Source organism: Phacochoerus africanus, chromosome 14, assembly GCF_016906955.1.
Source record: "Phacochoerus africanus isolate WHEZ1 chromosome 14, ROS_Pafr_v1, whole genome shotgun sequence".
In the NCBI taxonomy this organism is placed as follows: domain Eukaryota; kingdom Metazoa; phylum Chordata; class Mammalia; order Artiodactyla; family Suidae; genus Phacochoerus; species Phacochoerus africanus.
In genome coordinates, this window is record NC_062557.1 from 24,169,201 (window position 1) to 24,186,989 (window position 17,789).

General features: G+C 55.4%; 1 protein-coding gene across 1 annotated transcript; it reads left to right on the plus strand.

Annotated features, from left to right (window-relative positions):
* Window positions 1-3,896: 3,896 nt before the first annotated feature.
* TBX21 (T-box transcription factor 21) lies at window positions 3,897-17,012 on the plus strand. The gene is made up of 6 exons (XM_047758175.1): window positions 3,897-4,596; window positions 13,521-13,675; window positions 14,054-14,175; window positions 15,043-15,201; window positions 15,316-15,377; window positions 15,606-17,012. The coding sequence occupies exons 1-6, from the start codon at window positions 4,106-4,108 to the stop codon at window positions 16,222-16,224; spliced, it is 1,608 nt and encodes a 535-aa protein (XP_047614131.1). The 5' UTR covers window positions 3,897-4,105; the 3' UTR covers window positions 16,225-17,012.
* Window positions 17,013-17,789: the final 777 nt, after the last annotated feature.

A 17,789-nucleotide genomic window follows, 5' to 3' on the forward strand; every position in this document is an offset into this window, starting at 1 on the left:
CCTCGGCCATTATACACTCTTCTAAGCGCTGAGGCGCACACAGAAAGCAGGGTCAGGGCACAGGCTCTCAGGCTGGGACTTGGAGGTGGACAAGCAAAGTGGGACGGGGCCTGAGAGTGGGAGGCATGGACTCTGTGGGGCCCAGCATCATCTGGAGTCCTTTTATTTTTTTGGGGTCTTTTGAGGGCCGCACCTGCCGTATATGGAGGCTCCCAGGCTAGGGGTCGAATCAGAGCTGTAGCTGCTACCCTACACCACAACCACAGCAACGCCAGATCCTTAACCCACTGAGGAAGGCCAGGGATCAAACCCGAGTCCTCATGAATGCTACTCTGGTTCGTTAACCACTGAGCCAAGGCAGGAACTCCACCTGGAGTCCTTCTTAAACACACAGATTCTGAAGACCTACCATAGGCCTGAGAATCAGAATCTCTAGAGGCAGGTCCCAGGAATCCATACTCTAAACAGCTTCCTAGAATGGCCCAGGACCCACAGGCATGGCAGGTGCTATGTGACATCAGGGAGCCATGCTCCTTTTTTTTTTTTTTGTCTTTTTGTTGTTGTTGTTGCTATTTCTTGGGCCGCTCCCGCGGCATATGGAGGTTCCCAGGCTAGGGGTTGAATCGGAGCTGTAGCCACCGGCCTACGCCAGAGCCACAGCAATGCGGGATCCGAGCCTCGTCTGCAACCTACACCACAGCTCACGGCAACGCCGGATCGTTAACCCACTGAGCAAGGGCAGGGATCGAACCCACAACCTCATGGTTCCTAGTCGGATTCGTTAACCACAGCGCCACGACGGGAACTCCGCTCCTTTTGAGCCTTGAGAGGAAATGGCTTGAAAAGAAGACTTGGCTACAGGCAGAGGGCACCAGGGTGAAGAAAAGTGCTGTCCACACTGGTGGCCTAAGGGCAATTTTCCTTTCTCTTTTCCAAGCCCTTTCTGACATGATCGTATTATGATTGTTTTCTCTCAAAAATGGGAAGACAAATACTCTTGTGGGAAGAGCCATGGATCAGGAGTCAAGAGGCTGCCGTTTCAGGAGTTCCTTCTGTGATGCAATAGGATCAGCAGCATCTTGGAAGCACTGGGATCCAGGTTCAATCCCCAGCCCGGCACAAAGTGTTAAGGAGCTGGTGTTGCCACAGCTGTGGCTTTAGGTCATGACTGTGTCTGGGATCTGATCCCCAGCCCGGGAACTCCGTATGCCAAGGGGCGACCAAAAAAAAAAAGAGAGAGAGAGAGAGAAACTAGGTTTCCAACCCTGGCTCTGCCGTGAAGGGGGTATGAGAGTTCAGGAAGTCAGACAGATTCCAGTCTGTCTGGTAACCTTTGCTGTTCATTAGCGACTGTGTCTCTCCCATCCTGGACACACACTCTGTGTACCTTTGCTCCCTGCACCCAGGTCCAGCCTTTTGGATGCTCAGAGGCTGATCCATGAGAGAGGGGCCGGGCCGGGCAGTGATGGGAAGTGAGGGGATCCCAGGGGGCCTGTCTTCTGCTCCATCTTCTCCACCTCTCCAGCCCTGGGGCCTGGGAAGAGGGTGAGGTGGCGACAGGAGGAGGAGGTGTCACTGCCAGGGTTCTTCTTCTCACCCAAGCTGGCAGAGGGGCGGGGCTGGCAGTGGTGACACCAGGGCCACTCAGCCCCCGCTTTTCGCAAGCACTTTCTTTTTTGGGTGGAAGGAATTGGAGGGAGGGGGTGAGGAATCTGGGGTTGATGAGCCAGGCTGCAAGACAACCCTCTACCAGCCTACAGGTTACAGAAAAACTGCACCCCCCCCCCTCGCCACCCTCTGCCTCCTGGGATGTGTCCCCAGGTCCACCTGATTCTGAGATTCCTAATCCCTCCTGCCCCAGAAAGCTGGTGGGAGCTCAGGTCCTTCTGTTCAAAGGTAGGGGGGTGGCTCACTTGACCTGAGGATGAGCATGGAGAAGAGGAGTGAAAGAGAGAGGCAGGAACAAGGCTCCACTGGGCCGCCACAGCCAAGCACTTAGCAAAAATGTCTCCCGAAGGAGGTGTCAGCATTCAACCGTCTCAGGTCTCCTGGGGAAATCCAGTCATTCAGGGAAGACTTAAATCTTTCATGTTTCCCCCAAAGTAGCCAAGGGTCCCAAAGTCACCCTCTCTTTCAAGCAATGCTGCCCACTTGGAACAGCAGGCAGAAACATCCCCCCTCCTTAAGGATGGGGAATGGTGGGTAAAGGGCCAGGAGGAGATCAGTCCCTGGTTCAGGTGTAGTTGGGGTCTGGCCTCCACACTCAGAGGATGCACTGATTCTCTCTCCCTCCCACCCTTCCTAGGTCATGCCCGCCTCCTGGGGTCCCCAGCTTCGCCTTCACCTGCCAACCTGCCTCTTGGTTCAGCTCTAGTTGGGAGCAGAGAGTCCCCGTGGGCCCCTAAGGGTGAACCCTTGTTGGGCTGGGACAGAGATGCAGAGATGGGGCCAGCCTCCCAGGGGAGAACTGAGGGGGCTGGGGTGGAAGCTGGGAGAGGAGAGGCTGACCTTTGCATGACGAAAATATTATAGTATTTTTCAAAACACTCTAACAAATCTGTACACACTGCCATGCAAAAAATTCCATGACAACTTGTTGAGTGAAAAAAAATGTATTACAAAGCAGCATGTGTGGCGTTTACATAAAATGACATATATACGTGTGTGTGTGTGTGTGTGCGCGTGTGTGCGTGTGCACACATGCAAAAGAGTGGTATTTGGGGAGTGATGTCTGGAAGAATATTCGCCAAAATCTTAATCCTGCGTGCCTCTGCTATTTTTACCTTTTGGTACTGCTGAAAATTTCTATATGAGTGTGTTTTACCTTTACGTAGGAAAATGCCCAATAATATTTTCAATGGGGGGGGGATTCTTTCCATCACAAAAGGAATATAACTACATTAGTCAACAGAAAAGAAAAATAGAGAAAGACAAGCGCCCGCGGTGCTATCACCAAGGCAGCCCTTCAGAACATGTGGTGGGTTTCCTTCCTGTCACCCGGCTCTGAAGCTGTTCAAAGTGGCTTTTCCATCCAGGTATGATACTAGACTGGAAAGTGCCACACAGATGTCCCCTCTTATGGAAGGCTCACAGCCCCTCTGAAAAGTACATTGGTGTGTTTTTCCTAAGCCTAGGGGACTTGAGGCACTTGAGGCTGACTTTCAGGCAAGGGAAGTGACTTGCCCAGGCCACCTCTACCTGAGTGACAGGCAGAGCCAGTCCTGGGTCTCTGAGCACTGGCAGCCCAGCACTGCTTCCTGTGCCCAGGGCTGCCAGGCCCAGGTGGGGGCTTTTGTGGGCCCTGCAAACCCACAGCTGCTGCGATGCAATCTGCTTCAAGGAGCTTTTCCTGCTGCCCTCCAGGTCCCGGGTCTGCCCGGGGGCTGGAGAAGGAATGAATGAGACACTTCTGATACAGCCCCCTGGGGCCTCTGGAAAGGGAGGCCTGCACTTCCCGCAAGGCCACCGAGCACGGATCCTGGGCACATAGTGGGCATCCGTGAATATCAGCCACATGCCTGTAGGTGAAGCGGCAGAGGGCCTGCGAGTGCGGTGAGAAGGCCTCGTGAGTTCCATCTTCCTGGACGATGGGGCCTTTGAGCTGAGGCTTCAAGGATGGATGGAATTTCCACGAGGGTCCAGAGGAGGGAAACAGGTGGAGCGGGGGAACTCTCAGAAGGCAAAGTCTTTGAGCGCCAACTACCAGGCGCGCGGGGACTCGCTGGTCCACACGGCGGGGGGTCCCCCCAGTCCCTGTCAAGCGCGCAGAACTTGCCCAGGATCAGCCACGAGGGGCGGGGTGAGGCGGGGCGGGGCCAAGGTGGCGGGGTTGGGGGAGGCCCGGAGAGCTTCATAAAGCCACAGCAAAGGCGCCGCGACGCTAGTAACAGCGGCCCGCTGGAGAGGGAGCCCGGGAGCTGCCGCGCGCCCGCCAAACGCGGGCGCAGGACCCAGGCGTCCGAGCCCGGGCTCCGGTGGGGCCCCGGCCTCCGCCCCCCAACCCCGGGGCCCCCGCCCCGCCCCCGCCCCGCGGGCCCCCGCGCCCGCCCCCGCGCGGAGAGGGGCCGCTCCTCGACGGCCTCGGGAAGGTGCCAGCCCGCCCCGGATGGGCATCGTGGAGCCGGGCTGCAGAGACATGCTGACGGGCACCGAGCCGATGCCGGCGAGCGACGAGGGCCGGGCGCCAGGCGCCGACCCACAGAACCGCTACTTCTACCCGGAGCCGGGCGCGCAGGACGCGGCCGACCGTCGCGGGGGTCCCAGCCTGGGGGCGCCCTACGCCGGGGGCGCCCTGGTGCCGGCCCCGCAGGGCCGCTTCCTCGGAGCCTATGCCTACCCGCCCCGGCCCCAGGCCTCCGGCTTCCCTGGGGCGGGCGAGCCCTTCCCGCCGACGCCGGGCGCCGAGGGCTATCAGCCGGGGGACGGCTACGCGGCCCCAGACCCGCGCGCAGCCCTCTATCCCGGGCCGCGGGAGGACTACGCGCTGCCGGCAGGGCTGGAGGTGTCCGGGAAGCTGAGAGTCGCGCTCAACAACCACCTGTTGTGGTCCAAGTTTAATCAGCACCAAACCGAGATGATCATCACCAAGCAGGGACGGTGAGTGAGGCGCGCGCCGAGAGCGCCGAGCAGCGGGAGCCTCGGTCCTGCCCAGACAGGGACACGCTCTTTCTTTTTTTTTGTCTTGACTTTGCTGTGTCTCCGTGGCCCCCATAGTTCTGGCTCAGGCTTTGGTGAGAAGGAAGAAGTCGTACCGGGGACAGGAACGTTCTGGGGTTTTTTACTCTCAGGACGTTATACCAACTGGCTGAACTCCAAGGGGAGATGGAGGAGAGGGGCGCCTCAAACCCTCGTCCTGATCTGGGGGAGGGTGCCTGTGGTTTCTCTGCCTGAGTGGGGGACGCCGTGGGCACAGGGGAAGCCTGGCCACGGGTCTGATGGAGCAAGGCACCTCTTAGCCCCTAGGTGTGGGAAACAGAGGGGAGGGCAGAGTCTTGTGTGTGTGTGTGTGAACGATTATACAGCCCCCATGTCCAGGGCACCGCCCCTGTGCCCACCTCTCCCAGCCCCCTTGCTGTTGGGTACAGATCAGCTCCGGTGGTGGTGGTGGTGTGGAGGGAGGAGAGTAAGACTGGGATTTGGTGACATGGAGAAGCAGTCGCCAAGTTTCCTTTCCGGTAGGACTTTGAGATCATATGTCGTGTGTGTGTGTGTGTGTGTGTGTGTGTGTGTGTGTGTGTGTGGGGAATGGCGGTCAAATGGGAGGAGGCACAGATTCCTTCCAGGCACAGCCCCATGCCCGAAGGCCCAGATGCCCATGGGCCTGAGCAGGTGAAGCTAACCCGTGGGTCCCAGCTGGCAGCTCAGTCCCACACTCTGGACCCTTCAAAGCCTGTCTCCTGAAACCCTTCCCCACCCGTATCCAGATATTTATTCACCAGTCCATCCTGGGAGAGCCATGGTTCCATGGGCCCAGGCGCCCCTGAGCCCAGTGCATGCAGGGTAGGGTTTGGGGCCAAGGGTGTTGCTTCCGGAGAGAGCCTTCTTCGTGAGGGCAAGAAAGAGAAACTTGCGATTTGTGTGCTGTTTGTTTAGTAAGCAACGCTCTGAGTGAGCCCTGCCTGTGTCTGGTGTGTCAGAGTGTGCACCCACCCCTCCCAGTGGGGGAGCCCTGTGGGCAGGGGACCAGGGAGAACCTCTGTGTGGCAGGGCTGTGTCATCAGTGGACCCGGCAGGTGTTGAGGAGCAGATACCAAGTGTGGGGCTTGGGGAGGGAGAGGGGAGAGGCCATGCTGGGCCTGGGGAGAGGGGGTTGGCATTCAACCTGGGCACTGCTGAAATATTCGTCTCTCCCGGTGATTTCTACAAGGTGGCTTGGGATCGAGGGCCTTGTCCACTGGCCTCAATTGGTATCAAGTTGCTGAGCTGGTCCTCTTTTTCTGGGATGCCCCCACGAAAGTTGGCATTTTCTTTTATGGCACGGCCTTCATCTTCTAAGCCTTCTGATAATTCCTCTCTGCTCCCCCAACGCTAGCCCCCTGGCTGGGCACACCCAGGCACAGCCCAGGCTTCCAGGCTATCGTGTCTGAATTGGAGGGGACCCAGAAGATCCTGTCATGTCTCTTCTGTGGACAGACGGGGAAATGGGTGCAGAGATGGTTGGAGACTCTTCTGAGGTTGCACTGCATACCCATGGCTGGCACAATGGGCGCCAGCGCCCAGATGGTATGTGCTGGGGTTTCTTTCTCCAGCCCCCCATGGCTAGGAGTTAAAAACAGCCACCCACACTGTCCGAAGGCCTTGATGCATTCAGAGTGCTTTCACTTCCATTATTTCACTCTGCACTAGGTAGGCCAGGCAGCCTCCCCACTTACAGCTGAAGGCACTGAGGCGCAGGGGGGCTGGTGGCTGGCACTTGTCACATGGCAGACCCAAACTCAGGCCTCCACTCTGTGAGGTGGTCCCAAAGCCGTCCCACCTGGGGCCTGGTGGGATCTCCCCACAGCCCTGCTGCCAGGCCCCGGCCCCTGCAGTCCTGAGGGATGGCGGAGACGAAGCTTCAGCCAGAACTTCAGGGATCTTGGGGGCGCTGGGCTAACTGGAGGTCTGGGGGGAGAGGGGGTTGCATCTCCCAGTACAGGTCGCCATCTCTCCTATGACCTCCTTTTTTTCTTTATGTTCCTGCCAAAAAATTCTCTCTTGATGACTTTTATTGTCTCTCTTTTAGATCCACACACACAATTTCCTTTATTATGAAAAATTCCAATATACACCAAAATGGAAAAAAAAAAGTCCCATCTCCATCTGGCCATTATCCACCTTCAGCAGTTGTCAGTACGGGTCCAATATTGTTTCTTCTTTATCCTCGCTCATTCACCTTGCCCCCCTCTGCTCTGGAACCGTGGTAGCGATAGTCTTGGTCATTAGTTAAGTATCCTAGACACTATATTACTTTATCCTTAAGTAGTTCTCTGTGCCCCTCTAAAAATGGCTTTTTAAAAATAAACACAGTACCATTAACGCACCTGAAAAGAAACTCTTAAATGTTATTAAATTTCCCTGATTGTTTCATACGTGCGCGTGAGAGTGTGTGTGTGTGTTATACAATCCTTGCACGTTCCGTCTACCCCGAGGGACTGCTTCAGACACTGCGGGGGGTGTCGGATGCTGAGGGACACCCTCACCACTCCCTTTGATGCCGCCTCTTGGATCGGGGGCCCAGGGCGGGGTGGAGGGGACAGAGGACACGCCGCCGCCAGGTCGGCACCCCCGTTTCTGAGCTGGGGCTCCAGTGATCTGGGAAGTCGGCAGCCATTTCGTTCTGCTACTGGCTTTTGAAAAAAGGGAGACCTGGGCTCCGAGACCGGCTCCCTTCTGTCCTCCTGCTTTGGCGGGCTGGCCCGTCCCTCCATGGCTTTCGGCGGCCCACCAGTCACCACCACGTCACCCACAGGCTTCTTCCTTTTTGAAAAATCCTTCCAACCCGGCCCACCCACAGCCCCATAGCCTTTCGCCCTAGGCTGACTCACTCTCTCCCAGATCCTTCCTCTCCCACCCACCCTAGACCCATCCCTCGGTGTGGAGAAGCGACACCGTCATGCTCTCCTCCATGGGCAGAAATGGGGTGGGGAGGAGGGGGTCATTCCGGGGTCCAGAGACCCATCCAGGTGGCTCAGATGGGGCTCGGATGGGCCACTGAGCACGAGGAGATGGACTGGCCATCTGGAGGGTTGGGAGCTCAAGTTTGTGTGTTTGGGGCGGTTTGGGGCCTTTTTTTTGGTGAGGGTGGTGGTCTGTGTGCGGCGCCGAGTTAGCCGGCGAATAGCAGTCAATGGCAGGCGCTCTCGGGAGAGGAAGAGAGAGGCGGCTGTCTCCGTGTGTGGGTGTGTGGATGTGCTGTAATTGCTGGCAATCCCCACTTTTCTGGGTGTGATTAGTTGATTATTATAATTAAGATAACGTTGGGTAGCTCTGTTTTTAAGCAGTTCAATTTGCATTTGTGTGTGTATGTGCGAAGCTCGGGCTGGATAAAACAATTTCGGTCCCGCACTGTCTTCGATTGCCTGCCTCAGCCCTTTTGGTGTTCTCTTCTCTACCTTCCAACTTCGAGACTTTGTAGAGCTTTGAATTTTTTTTTTTTTTCCTTTTAGGGCCACAGCCGCAGCATATTATGGAGGTTCCCAGGCTAGGGGTCTAATCGGAGCTACAACTGCCGGCCTACGCCACAGCCACAGCAATGCCAGATCCAAGCCACCTCTGCAACCTACACCACAGCCTAACCCACTGAGCAAGGCCAGGGATTGAACCCGCAACGTCATGGTTCCTAGTTGGATTTGTTAACCACTGAGCCATGACGGGAACTCCTGAAAGTTTTTTTTTTGTCTTTTGTCTTTTTTTTTGTTGTTGTTGCTATTTCTTGGGCCGCTCCCGCGGCAGATGGAGGTTCCCAGGCTAGGGGTCGAATCGGAGCTGTAGCCATCGACCTACACGAGGGCCACAGAAACGCGGGATCCGAGCCGTGTCTGCAACCTACACCACAGCTCACGGCAACGCCGGATCGTTAACCCACTGAGCAAGGGCAGGGACCGAACCTGCAACCTCATGGTTCCTAGTCGGATTCGTTAACCACTGTGCCACGACGGGAACTCCCACTGAAAGTTTTTTTTAATTTTTGTTTTTAAGGCCGTACCTTGTGGTACGTGAATGTTCCCAGGCCCGGGGCTTGGGGGGGTGTCCAGTCCAAGCCACTGCTGAAGACTACGCCACAGTCACGGCCACACAGGATCTGAGCCGCATCTGTGACCCACGCCACTGCTTACGGTAGCGCCAGATCCCTAACTCACTGAGTGAGGCCAGGGATGGAACCCAGACCCTCAGAGACAACATCAGGTTCTTAACCTGCTGAGCCACAACAGGAACTCCCAGATCTTAAAGAAAAAAATTTTAAGAGTTCCCTTCGTGGCTCAGTGGTTAATGAACCTGACTAGGATCCATGAGGAAGCAAGTTCAATCCCTGGCCTCGCTCAGTAGGTTAAGGATCCAGCGATGATGTGAGCTGTGGTGTATGTTGCAGATGCAGCTCGGATCCTGCGTTGCTGTGGCTGTGGCTGTGGCTGTGGCTGTGGCTGGCAGCTACAGCTCTGATTCGACCCCTAAGCCTGGGAACTTCCAGATGCCATGGGTGTGGCCCTAAAAAGAAAAAAAAAAAAATGTAGCTTTAAGCCTGCTTTAATTTGAGCTGACTGGCTTCATTTCTCTTGGGCAGGTAAAAGTGGCTTTGCTTTCTCTTCGGCCCATTGCTGGTGGCTGTCTGATTCTGTCGAGTGGGTCTGAGGTTGGTGGGAGAAGGCGTCTCTTGATGTAGAGCCTTTTGTATTTGGATCAGCACAGACACTGCCTGAATACCCTTGTAAAATGTAGTACCTGGAGTTCCATGGGGGTGCAGTGAGTTAAGGATCAGCTATTGACACAGCTGTGGCTTGGGTTGCTGCTGTGGCACGGGTTCGGTGTGTGGCCCAGGAACTTCTGCATGCTGTGGGTAAGGCCAAAAAAAAAAAAAAAAAGGTGGTACCAATTCACACCCTCCCCAGTAGTGGTTGAGAGGACCCATTTTTTCCCATAGGTTCATCAGCATTAGATAGTATTATTTTTCAAATATTTTGCCAACATAACTGATAAAAACCATCTCCTTTTATTTATTTATTTATTTTGTCTTTTTGCCATTTCTAGGGCTGCTCCCATGGCATATGGAGTTTCCCAGGCTAGGGGTCTAATCAGAGCTGTAGTTGCTGGCTTACACCAGAGCCACAGCAACGTGGGATCTGAGCCGTGTCTGCAACCTACACCACAGCTCACGGCAACACCAGATCCTTAACCCACTGAGCAAGGCCAGGAATCAAACCCGCAACCTCACGGTTCCTAGTTGGATTCATTAACCACTGAACCATGATGATAGGAACTCCAAAACCATCTCCTTTTATTTTTTTTTATTTTTTATTTATTATTTTGTTGTTGTTGTTGTTGTTGCTATTTCTTGGGCCGCTCCCGCGGCATATGGAGGTTCCCAGGCTAGGGGTTGAATCGGAGCTGTAGCCACCGGCCTACACCAGAGCCACAGCAATGCGGGATCTGAGCCGCGTCTGCGACCTACACCACAGCTCACGGCAACGCCGGATCGTTAACCCACTGAGCAAGGGCAGGGACCGAACCCGCAACCTCATGGTTCCTAGTCAGATTCGTTAACCACTGCGCCACGACGGGAACTCCTCATCTCCTTTTAAGTTGTACTTAACGATGGTGAATTGGAGCATTGTCAGAGATATTCAGGATGGAGAAGGGATAAAATGACCCCAAGAATCGGCATAGGTTGAAGATGCAGCTCGGATCTGGCGTTGCTGTGGCTGCTTGTTTGTTTGTTTTGTTTGTTTGTTTGTTTTTACAGACGCACCTGTGGCATACGGAAGTTCCTAGGTTAGGGGTCCCATCAGAGCAGCAGCTGCCGGCCCATACCACAGCCACAGCAACGCCAGATCCGAGCTGCATCTTCGACCTATGCCGAAGCTTGCAGCAATGCTGGATCCTTAACCCACTGAATGAGGCCAGGGCTTGAACCCGCATCATCATGGACACTATCTTGGGTCCTTAACCTGCTGAGCCACAACAAGAACTCCCTGAGAATCCTTTCAAGGTGGGAGGGTTCTTTGGGGCAGCAGAGGAATTTGGGGTCTTGGACCCTGTCTTCTGAGGGCAGAGGTGGTAAGTGGTCTTTTGGGGGGACTTGGTTTGGTGCCAGACCCATCTTTACTCCCAGTTCCTTCGTAGCAGAGTGTCATGGAAATCAGGGGCTATTTTGGGATCCCAGCTGGTGGTGATCCTAGCTAGCCTTTTCGGGCAGAGGTGGGACCTCCGTTCTCCCCTCCCTCTTCCCCACTGGCTTCCTGTGTCTCCTGCCTTTCCCTCCACGAGTGATAAGCAGGGTGGAGGAGCAGAGGCAACGACGGCATGCACCTTGCAATCATAAGAACACGGCTCTGCCTTCCCACCAAGGAGCCGTCACCAGACCTCTCGGAGGCCCGTTTTCTTCAGGTGTAAAATTAGAAATAACATTTTATATCTCAAAGCACTGCTTCAGTGAACTGGCTGCCGCATAAGTAGAGGCTCAATGAACCTGTTCCTTTCTCTTTCTTACTCCGACACGTTTGGGTAGGAAACACGAGTGACGCGACTGCTGTTATAGAATGAGTTGCTGGTAGAAGTAGGTTGAGGACTTCCCTGGTGGCGCAGCAGGTGAAGGAGCCGGTGTCGTCACTGCTGTGGCGCAGCTTCGATCCCTGGCCTGGGGACTTCTACGTGCCCAAGGGTGCGGCCAGGGAAAGAAAGAGGTTAAAAATATTCTCTCACTCTCGATGGCTCACAGCCTCATCTCTAAGCTTTGATTTCTTCAGTTGACTGCTGTGCTGATCTCCTGGGACCGAGGGCCTCAAACAGGAACTCCAGACTCTTGCTTGGGGTCCTTCGGCCAGGCCAGGGGGCTTTGACAGCGCTGGGCCTGGGAAAAGGCGGGATGGGGGTGGACAGGAGAGAGGCTGAGCTGAGTGGCACATCTTTTGAACTTCTTAACAGCTCTCAGAGGAAAGACGGACAGGAGTTATCTCTCCATTTACAGGGAAAGAAACTGAGGCTTGGTTGGAGAATGACCTTAACCAAGGTCATCAGGCCAATAAGTCTCTTTTTCTCAGCACAGGAGAGTCTGGGGAAGACAGTGATGGGACTGTTCCCCCCCCCCTCCCCCCGCCGCCCCCGCCAGGGGATCTTTCCAAGGTTGTCAGGGATGTTGCTCTGGGACTCTCTGGGGAGTAGTGTCCACCCCAAAGTGTTCCTAGGCCCCTGGAACTCCCCCTCCCTCAGGTTCCCTGACTCATGGACCTTTCTTCCCATCCTGCAGGGCTTCTTACAGGAGGAGGGGAGACGGATGTCGCAATGATAAGTTTTTGGGTGAGGGGTGGCTCTGCCATCTTAACAACTCTGCTCTTCCTCCTTAGAAGAAAAAGGCTAACCCGTAGAGGTGGTGGTTATAGTGATGCCAGCGATGGTGGAGGAGATGATTGCAGTGATGGTGACAGCAGAGGGGACGGGCGCAGTGATGGGGGCGGTGCTGGTTGGAGTGGGGAGGGTGGGGGTGGGGAGGGTGGAGGTGTTAATTGTTGTAGCGGTGGTGTTGGGGGCAGTGATGACGGAGGTGACGGGGGTGATGGGGATGGTGATAGGCGTGGGGATGGTTGGCGCAATGGAGGTGATGGGGGTGGTGAGGTACGTGTAGTGGGGCTAGTGATTCGGGTGGTGGTGGTTGTAGGGGTGACGGTGATGGGGTTGGTGATGGTTGTAATGGTAGTGGTGGTAGAGGTGAGGACATTTGTAGTGGTGGGGTGATGGGGTGGTGGTGGTTGGAGTGGGGTGAGGATGGGGGTGGTTGGAGTGGGGGTGGGGTGATGGGGTGGTGATGGTTGGAGTGGCGGCGAGGATAGGGGGGTGGCTGGAGTGATGGGGTGATGGGGTGGTGGAGGTGGCGGAGATGGTAGTGGTATGGTAGTATTTCTTGCTCTGAATCTATTACTCTGACATAATAGCCCAGCATCCCAAATCCAACTTTCTCTCCTTTTCTAAGAACCAGGACCTCGAACATGAGAACTGTGTTCAATAGAGTCCTCTTTGAAGTGGATAGAAAGCTCCAACTAGGACGTCAGCTGCTTCTGAAGGCCCAGGCCTAGAGCAGGCTGGGCTACAGACATCAGGCCCAGGAGGACGGGGCAGGAAGAGCCTGTGGATGGGTGCTCTGGGGTTAGGCACCTGTTAGCGCCGTGAGAGCTACAGTGGAGGGGATGGATGACAGACCCGGGTTTGGGGAACTGAAAGATAAGGACCATTAGGAACCACCTGTATGGGGCTGGCTTGTGGCTTTGCCCCCTCCTGCTCCCCCCCCAAAACCATCTACCGCTGGAGACAGTGGTGTACAGCTAATGTCTAGCAACTGAGCCTCTGAAGGAAAAACCTTTTTAAAGCCCTGATTCACAGTGTTTGCTGATTTCCATGGTAAAGACCCCTAAAATAGCCACTTGTAAGCTCCCCAAGTGATATCAGTGCACTTTGAGTCAGGAAGAGATGTGTGGTAGCTCACATTGTCCAGTGTCTCCACCATATGGGTAGAGTGGACCTCACCAATCTCCAGGAAAGAGATATAGTAAAATGCAGAAAAAAAAAAATTGAGACGTGACGATCTTTGAGTATTTATTGCTTGGCTTGTAATGTCATGTATTTAATTGTAAGTTTATACAATTTAATTGTTAATCATGACTGTTTAACAACTGGCTGGCAGACTTCCTGGACGACACCGCCAGCTGGCCCTGGTGGTTGTGTTGGGGGCCGGATCCAGCACACCACGGACGGATGGGCTTTGCACAAGAGACGGCTGTGGGAGGGAGTCGGGGGCTGATGGAGATTGGTGGGCCTCTCTCTGTTCTCCCCAGGCGGATGTTCCCATTCCTGTCATTTACTGTGGCCGGGTTGGAGCCCACCAGCCATTACCGGATGTTCGTGGACGTGGTCTTGGTGGACCAGCACCACTGGCGGTATCAGAGCGGCAAGTGGGTGCAGTGTGGAAAGGCCGAGGGGAGCATGCCAGGTATGCACCTCCTTGGGAGCCGTGGGAGCGCTTTTTTCCTAAGACTGTGCGCCCCCTGGTGGATCCAAAAGGTGCCCCAGGCCCCGCCGCGACTCCTAGGGGGCTCATTCTCCGTTCTGTCCCCCCTTGTCCCATCCCATCCCATCCCACTTGCCCAAGCCCCTCCCACTCCTCACTTCCATTCTGTTCGTCTTCTCTTTTCTGCTTTGCCCTAGACTGTCTTCAGCTCAGTCCTCTGCCAACACCTCCCGCTGCCCGGCCCCATCCGTCCTCCCCCTGCATCCTTCTTGCCATCCCCCTCAGAACAGGCAACGAAGCCCCACCTCACCAGGGGTCTGGTCCCAGGGGCTGCATGCCAAAGAGATTAACTGTCCACAGGGAACCGCCTGTACGTCCACCCAGATTCCCCCAACACTGGAGCCCACTGGATGCGCCAGGAAGTTTCATTCGGGAAATTAAAGCTCACGAATAACAAGGGAGCCTCCAACAACATGACGCAGGTGGGACTCCGCCCCCGGGATAGCCCCGCCCCCTCCCCATCCCTGCGGCCGCAGTGGGTCCCGCGCAGGCCGATTCTCTTCTGTAAGAATGACGTTTCTTCTTCTCCTCAGACTCAGGTTCCTTCCCACCCACTTTGGGAGGAAGCTAAATCTCAGGGCAGACAGGGGTCAGTCACCACACGGCCCAAACCAGCCTCGGAGTTTCTTCACTGAATCCCAGGCTGCCATTTTTCCGTGTACCCTGTGGGTAAGGGTCGGCACCAGTGGTCCCAGGGAATGGATGCAGAGTTTGAGTTCAGCAAGTCTGTTCAAAGTACCCTGATCCCTGAAAAGCCTAGTGTGTGCTAATACCTTGGTCTCGGTGGACATCAGGTGAAAGGAAAGGAGGCAAGAAGATAGAATTGGGAGTTCCCGTCATGGCGCAGTGGTTGGCGAATCCAACTAGGAACCGTGAGGTTGGGGGTTCGATCCCTGGCCTTGCTCAGTGGGTTAAGGATCTGGCGTTGCCATGAGCTGTGGTGTAGGTTGCAGACTCGGCTCAGATCCCACGTTGCTGTAGCTCTGGTGTAGGCCCGAGGCTACAGCTCTGATTAGACCCCTAGCCTGGGAACCTCCATATGCCATGGGAGCCGCCCTAGAAATGGCAAAAGACCAAAAAAAAAAAAAAAAAGATAGAATTGGTGCCCTCAGGAGGACGGGGACTGGGGTCGGAAGGCCAGGGGGAAGTTCCTCAGTGGCAGGGCAGGGGAATGGCCATGATGATGCCAGGGTCCTTTCTAGCTTGGCTGTGGGGCCGGCCTCGGGGAGGGGGGGCTTTGAACGCCCTCCTCCTGCCCTCACAGCCTTGTGGCTCCCTCTCCCTCTCAGATGATCGTGCTGCAGTCCCTCCATAAGTACCAGCCCCGGCTGCACATTGTCGAGGTCAATGATGGTGAGCCAGAGGCAGCCTGCAACGCTTCCAACACACACATCTTTACTTTCCAAGAAACCCAGTTCATTGCTGTGACCGCCTACCAGAATGCAGAGGTGAGGGCTGGCTGAGCCAGGGTGGCGGGGCTGGGGGTGGAGGTTCTCCCCTGGGAGGGATTTTTGGAACTGCCCCAGCCTCAGGCTCCAGCGACTCTGTTTCCCTCTCTCTAGATTACTCAGTTGAAAATTGATAATAACCCTTTCGCCAAAGGATTCCGGGAGAATTTTGAGTCGTAAGTGCCCCTGGGTTCAACTCACCTCTGCCAAGGGAGGTCTCCTCTGGTCCCTCTGAGACTGGGACTCCAGACACGTGCTCAGCACGTCCCCCTAAGGCATTCTGAGGGTGGGAAAGTGGGGGGTGGGGGGTGGGGCAGGCAGGAGGGCCTGGGGGTGGGATGGGCACCAGGCAGGCTCATAAGTGACCCCTGTCTTCTTACCTGGATTTTTTTTTTTTTTTTTAGCATGTATGCATCTGTTGACCCCAGCGTCCCCTCCCCTCCTGGACCCAACTGTCAATTGCTTGGGGGAGACCACTACTCTCCTCTCCTCCCCAACCAGTATCCCGTTCCCAGCCGTTTCTACCCCGACCTTCCCGGCCAGGCCAAGGATGCGGTTCCCCAGCCTTACTGGCTGGGGGCCCCCCGGGACCACAGCTACGAGGCCGAATTTCGAGCTGTCAGCATGAAGCCTACATTCCTGCCCTCAGCCCCTGGGCCAACCATGTCCTACTTCCGAAGCCAAGAGGTCCTGGCGCCCGGAGCTGGCTGGCCTGTGGCTCCGCAGTACCCTCCCAAGATGGGCCCAGCTGGCTGGTTCCGCTCCATGCGGACTCTGCCCATGGAACCTGGCCCTGGAGCCTCAGAGGGGCGGGGGCCGGAGGACCAGGGCTCCCCTTCCTTGTGGACTGAGATCACCCCCATCCGGCCAGAGTCCAGTGACTCAGGACTGGGCGAAGGAGACTCTAAGCGGAGGCGTGTGTCCCCCTATCCCTCCAGTGGGGACAGCTCCTCCCCTGCGGGGGCCCCCTCTCCTTTTGATAAGGAGACCGAAGGCCAGTTTTATAACTATTTTCCCAACTGAGCAGATGAGGATGAAAGGAACAGCGAGAGTGTGATGAGGTTGGGGGACGCTGACTGGCGTTGACCACAGACTCAGGACTGAGCGGTCCCCAGCTCCCTCCGCCCCGTCTCCTTTTGTCGTTGGTGGGGGAAGAGGGTGGGCGCAGAAAGGTTCTGGGGTTCACTTGCGGCTTCCTGGCCCACAAGGAAACCCGAGAGGAGTCTGCTGCCCCTTCCTCCGCGCGAACTACAGTCTTTTACCTGGTGCTGCTTCTGGCTGTGGGTCCCCAGCTGGAGAACAGAAAACGGACAACAGAAGTTCTGGGACACGAAGGAGCTTCCTCTCTTCTGCGGGGTGGGGGTGGGGGTGGGGGTTGGGATCGGGGTCAGGGTCAGGGTCAGGTGGGACTGGAGACTCAGATCTCTTCCTTTGCAGAGGAACTTTGAACATGTTTGTGCGTGTGTTTATGCCCTGATCTGGAAATAAAGACACATGAGTTTGATAACAGCCAGCCAGCCAGCCAGCCAGCCAGCCAGGGTCAGTGGGAGGAGCCAAGTGATGCTGGGCAACTGGCCTGGGCTCCGCCAGCTCAGAGACAGTGGGGTCATGAGGAAGGGGCTGGGAAGTGGGGGGGACAGGGCACCACTCAACAACAAAGTCTTGGGTGGTAATGGGGTGCGAATTTGCATTTTTCTGTTCTCTTTTTTATTTTTATTTTTTTGGAATGGCTATTTATTGTACAGAAAGTGGTGTCTGGATATATTGCTTTTGTCTCCATCACTTTCTGAAAATAAACACAAAACTGTCAAGTGTGTGCTGCTTCGGTGCCTGGGTTGGGGACGTGGGCAGGGACTCCACTGAAAATCACAAGGGTACCAAAGCTATTCTCTGTGCTCTCTGAAGTTCTGAAGACCCCATACCTCCTCAAAACCAGAGGTGGCTTCATTCAGAGGACAGACTGAGTTAGAGCAAGTCCACGGGTCCTGCCTTTGGTGCTCAGGTTGATGGTGGATGCCACCTATTAAGGCTTCTTGAGACCTCTTGACCCTGGAGTGGGGCAAGGTCAGAGGAGGGGGGCTGATGGGGGGGTGGGGGCTCTGTGGAGAAGGATGGCACTTGATTTCTATGCATTTCTAGAAGCTTTGGATCTCCATCTTCATTTTTTTTTTGTCTTTTTGTCTTTTTGTCTTTTCTGGGGCCGCACCAGTGGCATATGAAGATTCCCAGTCTAGGGGTCGAATTGGAGCCGCAGCCACCAGCCCACGCCAGAGCCACAGCAACGCAGGATCCGAGCCGCGTCTGCAACCTACACCACAGCTCAAGGCAACACCGGATCATTAACCCACTGAGCAAGGCCAGGAGCTGAACCCGCAACCTCATGGTTCCTAGTCAGATTTGTTAACCACTGCACAACAACGGGAACTCCAAATAATACCTGCTTCTTTTAAAGATTTGAAGCAATGCAGAAAAGTATAAAAACAACCATATATTATCCCAAAATGTACCACCTACCTATCAATAATTATTATTAACATTAGGTGGATTAGATAGAAAAAGCTTTTTTTATCCTTTTTCAGCTGCACTTG